Source organism: Hypomesus transpacificus, chromosome 11 (genome assembly GCF_021917145.1).
Source record: "Hypomesus transpacificus isolate Combined female chromosome 11, fHypTra1, whole genome shotgun sequence".
Classification (NCBI taxonomy): domain Eukaryota; kingdom Metazoa; phylum Chordata; class Actinopteri; order Osmeriformes; family Osmeridae; genus Hypomesus; species Hypomesus transpacificus.
Genome location: NC_061070.1, coordinates 13107390 through 13114142, shown reverse-complemented (window position 1 = coordinate 13114142; position 6753 = coordinate 13107390). Strand labels below are relative to the sequence as shown.

At 43.5% G+C, this 6753-nt stretch overlaps 1 protein-coding gene across 1 annotated transcript; it reads right to left on the bottom strand.

Annotated features, from left to right (window-relative positions):
• Positions 1-2245: 2245 nt before the first annotated feature.
• calm2a (calmodulin 2a (phosphorylase kinase, delta)) lies at positions 2246-6155 on the bottom strand. The gene is made up of 6 exons (XM_047029402.1): positions 6047-6155; positions 5009-5039; positions 3461-3604; positions 3265-3371; positions 3043-3178; positions 2246-2943 (listed from the first exon to the last, which is right to left on the bottom strand). Exons 1-6 carry the CDS (start codon positions 6047-6049, stop codon positions 2915-2917), a joined length of 450 nt encoding a protein of 149 aa, XP_046885358.1. The 5' UTR covers positions 6050-6155; the 3' UTR covers positions 2246-2914.
• Positions 6156-6753: the final 598 nt, after the last annotated feature.

The window sequence follows — 6753 nt, the reverse complement described above, 5'->3', positions numbered from 1 at the left end:
CCTCGGTCACACAGGTCTGGTTTGACATTCCCCTGCACATAGAAAGACATGGGTGTGATGTGTTGACCATGGAGATGGTGCAGCAATATTTGCTTTTCAAAATGAAGGCAACAACAGTGGGCAATACTGTCTTGTCTGTCCACACTTACATAGAAAAGGAGTACAGAGAAATGTCAAGTTTGTGTATGATGATGACACAAATTAAACAGTCACTCACCTTTTGGTCAGATCTATCATCTTCTTTTGTTATTTTGGTACCTTTGGATATGTCTTTAGTTTTTCCTGGGGCCATTTTCCTACTCTCTAGCAGTCGTCTGTTTGGAGCGTCTACTGTTTGGACCCAGAGCTCCAGTTACAGACACACACTATTGGCCTGTGACTGTTACCACTAGCAACCTCACAATTGATCAATTTTTCAGCAAGCATCCAGTGTGTAGGTCTATATTTAGCTTTTGGTCAAATTCAGGTTGAACCTAGATGGTCAGTTAGGAGCATTTCACAATGTTTTATAGTCCAATAGTTGTAGGTTCCTTTATGATGACATACAGTATATGTTTAGAATTCACAAATGTGTCAAAATCCCTATTCATGTATCACAATGGAAATATGTCATGGTGTTTTGAATTATGGCATGGCTATCTATTGGTCATAATTTGTGAGACATGCAGATATGCAGCTCACAGCTGACTACATAACAGGCCACCACAAATGCTATAGTGATATTCTTCCTTTATCCCCAACTTCCAACTATCTAACATCTAAATCATAAATACACGAACCTATTATGATACATGTATTTTGTTGTTGTTGCATCATACACTTCTTATAAATGTGTCATCCCATAAAATCATACACAAAACCATGTATGCTAACCAGTTGCCCTATACCATACATTACACTATTTTCTGAGTGATCCTCTGAAATGGGCCTACAGAAAGCACACCTCCCTCAAGTTCCTGTCTCCAGTGGCATATTAGTTGCTTCTATGGGTTCTTCTTCCCTCAGAAGGCAGCTGAGTGATGTAGATAGGTGCTGTTAAGAGCACACACTGTGAACTAGAACTAAACACCATCATCCAGAGCCCACTGAGATCTCTCTCTGGGAGCAGTCCTGAAGGTTCTGCCATGTTGCTAGGCTACATGGGAACTACATTCTTCAGAGGAAAGAATTGAGGTTGTTTACACTGTATGTCAAGAGGGTGCTCCTGTGTGACCCTCTTCTGTTAAAGGAGATACTTGCAGAGAAAACAGGGATGTTTGGTGTTTAGTTATGTCATGACCATTTCTGACCTCACTCTACTTTTGTCCGTTTTTGCCACTGATGGGGGGACCAAGAATCATCTGAAATCAGATAAAACAACTGATTTGTAAATGACTTCTATCAGAATCCAGTTTCACTCTGACATCTGAACATAAATTCCTTTCGCAATTTACGCCACTCACTGCTATCCTATTGTCTATACTTTCTAGGCTTGCATTGCTGTGCAATGTAAATGTGCTATCTGATAGTACTGACACAAAGAAGTACTGACACAAAGAACTACCAGAGAGACAGGAATACAATACAGTCATTCTTCTAGTCTGCTGACTGGGCCCTGTTCCTGAATGACTTGCCAGTTAGGCGGCAGGTCAGGCGGTTGGGCAGGAGGCCGGCACACAAAGGAACATGAGGCATGAAGGTGGTCAACAGTTAAGAGCTTTATTTCATCATTCATCAAAATAACAGTGTCTCCGCAAGCTACTGTAACAAACTCAAATACTTAGAAATGAAGATAAACTAAGTGGGTACAATACCATTTACGTCAATGTACAATAACCTGAAACCTGTACCATAATCTGACTGCGGTTTACGCCAAGACAGACAGGAAGCAGACTGTCTCTGGTGCTGAGCCAATAAGATCAGATATGTACCAGGTGGCACAGGGGCTGGACAGTAGAGGCAATCTAATGTCAAGTCCTATTGTGAGCACTTCAAAATAGAAACCTTTGATCCCACTCACTGCTTTTATTTTAAGTACAGTAATAGATTTGATATGGGTTAATCTGAAAGCTAGGAGGCCATTGGCTGATGAACTTCAGTGCTTGGGGAATTTTACAGGGTCACTTGAGTTAGGTAAATATCTTTCATGTGGATTTGTTTACAAGCAGAGCACGTTATCAAAAGGAACATCCTCAATTCAAGAAAATTGGATCCATTACACTGAGTGGGCGGTCATAGCAGAGAAAAACTAGACAAATCTTCAAAATCTGGGTAAATTGTAAATTTTATTGGAAAACAAAAATATACAACTTGGAATGGATTATTTGAGGCATGACCAAAGGCCATAAAAAAAAAAGAAAAGAAAAAGAAATGTGAGTTAAACATTAAAAAGCATAGTAAGATTAAAACAAAATTGTTTTCTGGTATAGAACAGCAGATACAAAAAGTTGTACGAGTACCTAGAAGATACACCCGTGTCATAATATCTTTTTTTTTTTTTTTTCGTTTTTTTTTGCAGTAGTGCAATGCCAAGAGATTTCCATATACACTTTGTCCGTAGTCCATGCAGAGTTAACTTCTCCACATCGTTTCCATGCCAATGGTGTTGTCGAGTGACTACCAGCTGACAGGTCTCCAATGTCGCCACGCGTCGAGGGGGGCTGAGCCGTCATGACGGGGAGGGTTCCAAGCTCTCCAGCCCCTGGGCCGCGACAGGCATCTGGTAGTATGAGCTCCCGTCACTCCAAAAACACGATGACAGCAAAAGAAAGGGACATGGGGACTCAAGAGCCTATGCAGTTTACATGCAGTTCCTTTGGACAGCAGGGGGAAGAGGACGAAGGGTGGGGTGGGGGGGCTATTAAGATTTTACAGATAAATTACACAAAGAAAAAAAAAAAAGGCAAATTATTTATAAGAAATCTGTACAAGGCCTTCACTTCGCCGTCATCATTTGTACGAACTCTGCAAGGAAAGAGAGAACAAGCAAAGGTCAGCATGATCTCCCACAATCTCAAACGGGCCACCATGATTTGAAAATCCCCATCAGAATTCTCTACCAACCTTCGTAGTTAACCTGGCCGTCTCCATCGATATCTGCTTCTCTGATCATCTCATCCACCTCCTCGTCTGTCAGCTTCTCCCCGAGGTTTGTCATCACGTGACGAAGCTCAGCAGCGCTGATGTAACCGTTGCCGTCCTGCAGAGGACCCGTGAGGGCGTTAGTGAGCGCCAAAATGAGCACACCTCAGAGGGGACCGGCGGAAAGGGAGGGGGGGGTGGTACCTTGTCAAAGACACGGAATGCTTCTCTGATCTCCTCCTCGCTGTCCGTGTCCTTCATCTTCCTGGCCATCATGGTCAGGAACTCGGGGAAGTCTATCGTTCCGTTACCTGCAGGGAGAGGGGGGCAGAGGTTAGAAGAGCCTGTAGATGACCCATCTTCTAAAAACGACATCATGTCATCATGAAGCCCTGCTCACCGTCGGCGTCCACCTCGTTGATCATGTCCTGCAGCTCGGCCTCTGTGGGGTTCTGACCCAGCGAGCGCATGACGGTGCCCAGCTCTTTGGTGGTGATGGTTCCATCGCCGTCCTTGTCAAAGAGCGAGAACGCCTCTTTGAACTCTGCAGAGAAGGTGCGGGAGAGTCAACTTACTCTAGGGAGGTTTGAATGAGTCACTTGAAACCTTTTGAGGACCAAACCACACAACGCCCGCTGAGTCTAATCAACATCAGTATAAACACCACAGAACTAGAGTATAGAGGAGCAATGAGGATGGAATAACAAGGTCCTGCAACCAAATCAGAATGCTCCCATCCCAAGTGGCATTCACATCAAGCCAACGGCCCCCGATGCATTGGAAACTCATGACCCCAACGCTGTTAAATCACCCATGTTCCTGTGACAAACCCATCTGTAGTGACAAGTCAGCCCACATTTAATAAGTGCTCTGTTTTTGGTATGAACAAAGATAGAATCTGTGGACAGTAAATGGGACAGAGGAAAAGTCAGACAGCAGAATGAATGACAAGCCGTTGTGTGAGTAGGTGGCCAGGGGCCCTTGAGTGAAATGATGGACCCATCTGCAATGAGTAGTGGCATGCAACAGCTTGGCCACATCAGGAGAGCCCCAACAAGGCCTCCAGTTGGGCCTGGGTCATTAGCCGTGCAAGGGAACTTCCTTTTATTAAAACAGGGGGGGGGGGGGCTGCCTGGTAAATGATACACTGCCCAAGTCAGGAAATCAATTTTGCTAGTCAAGAACCCATAACCCAAATGACCATAGTGACAAGTGTCTTTACCCACAACAACTATGGGAAGTGACCGCTACACTTACGGGGAAACCTTGCCTCAAGGGTGGAGTGGAAATGTGACTGTTGGTCACAACAAACCCTCTCAAAGAGCTGCTTGTTGTCAGCAAACAGCGACTACTAAGGAACTTACAAACTGCCACTGAAGAACAGTCTAGGTAGCAGTCAGCAATTTGAAAGCTGAAGACCAACTGTCAACTAGACCCAAATTGAAACTGTTGGCAGCAGCCCAATCACACTAAATTGAAAATTCCATGCCCTCATTAACTTTTGAAGTGATCTGCAAATATCCTACTACAACCTGCCCCCAAAATGCCCAACTGACATTTGGCACCCATCTTAAGAATAGGTGACTAATAAGTCATATCACAACTACAATTACACTTTGCTAATGAACACATTTTAGCACAAAGCCACACCCTGGGCAAAGGGTGCATCAGGCCAGGCTGTCAGGAAACCAAGTTATTCAAAAGACCAATAGAACCTCACTAGATGATTCGATCATAAAAATGCAAAGCGTTTCCATGAGGGAGTCCTTTAGTGTTAGAACAGGCAGGTAACACCCTGGCCATTCGTCTCAGTTTTATGGCCAGAGGCTGTCCCAATGGAAGCCTTAAAAGGCGAAAATATAAATCCAATGCGAGAGGGGTGCGGAATCCATAAGGCCGCCACGTGCCAGCGTAGGAGGCTGAGGAGCTCAATGCAACGATGTCTTACCAGCAATCTGCTCCTCTGTCAACTGATCAGCCTAGGGGAGAGGGAGAGAAGGGGTTAGGGTTGATGAAATTACTTACAGTTGAGTTTATTGTTCAGTATTTTACAAAACCATTTCAGCTAGTTATTTACAAGCAATCGGGTTATCCACATTCAGTAGGTTTGCCATCATCAAGACATCTTTAGAGCCTTTTAATTGATACCTATGCAGTCTGCTGTCTTACTACAGTTGGTCAATGTTTGTGTCGCAAGAAACGCCAGGGCCTCTTAAGAATAGCTTTACAGTTTGTCATCATCCCCATATGCAAGATTGTCAAGTACATTTACTTAGCCCATCTCATTTGAAATCACCTAGGAATGTCACGTCCGCTACAAAGTCATAACAATGAGGTAGCGAGCGTTAGTTGACCGTGAATTTGGCGGTAAACGAATGCAAGCTACCTACTAGGCAATGAGGTAGCACCAAAACGGCAACTTCAATCTGTTGAGAGCAGCCTACCAGTTGACTTCCGTAGTATTCCGAATAAAATTTACTGCGGTATTGTTCAGTAGCTAGCTAACCATCTGGCGTCTGCGTTTATACTTTAATGGCACAGCAATTTCCAAGAAATCTCAAACCTAGTAATAATACCTAGACTGGATTGGAAAGTTATTATCGTCTTGATAGTAATACAGCGTGGCTGAATGGCATCACGGCAGACACACGACCATGCAACTTAAGAGACAACGGTGAATATACCTAGCTAGATCTTGTAGATTGCGAGCTACAGTTCCCAACACATGACTGTTCCCAACCGCGTATCGCTCGCTAGCATTACAAGGTGTGGTCTGATTCGCAAAACTCGCTAATACAGTAGCGTTAGCGTACACAATCTTTACGGTTTGTGTTGCTAGGATTCCGCGGCCGCGTAGTGCTAGGGGAGCTCATTTCAGCATGGCTTAAGTACTATGTCAGCTTACTGGCTTAGTCAAGTTTACAGTTCCCTAGTACAAAATCTCTCGTTGCAAAAAGATGATATCTCTAATATCAGAATCACTCACCATTTCGATGAAAATGTAGCAAAGGGATTACGATCGACACTCCGCAAGACACACACTGTGACAGAACTATAACCCCAAATGGCAACTGGCTGAATGCACCGACCAAGTACTTGACGCGCCTTTAACGGCTGCACTATAACTCCTCCTCCGTATGTTATCCCTCCGCCAACTTCCTTTTCCCTCAATTAAAATAATAGACAAAACTACATATTTTGAATAAATGGTAAATGTTATGGCATACTACATTAATAACAAGTTACGATGTTTCCTAAAAATGAGTATTAATTTCGAATTTAAATCAAAAACTGCACGTAGCAGGAGAACTAGATAACTGCGGATATATCATTTCTGCTAGTGTGCGATAGGTCTTGCGCGGCACAAGACGTAGTTGGCTGAAATAGCTGTCTCTGATTGGTGTGTTTGTACCTGCAATGCGTCACTCCCTTGGTCTGCGCTGCCGCTGCATTCTAGTCCATAGAAATCGGAATTGCCCACTGGCATTGGACAAGAGTTCTTGTTCTAATGTGTTCTGTGGACATTAGGCATAATCCTTTTGGATACAAAATAACTTTACTTCGATAGCAACCCAGTAGCAATGGGCCTCAATTTATATACGACATCAATATTTATTTATTTATGAAATCTACTATTTTATATAATGAGCTCCATTTTCATGTAGCGCATGCTCCCTTTTTTGTTAATAATTA

Coding starts and splice junctions, on each gene's coding strand:
- calm2a (XM_047029402.1), bottom strand. Junction 3,372..3,460: donor CAACGAGGTGGACGCCGACG/GTGAGCAGGGCT, acceptor CTCTCCCTGCAG/GTAACGGAACGATAGACTTC. Junction 2,944..3,042: donor CGGCCAGGTTAACTACGAAG/GTTGGTAGAGAA, acceptor CTTTCCTTGCAG/AGTTCGTACAAATGATGACG.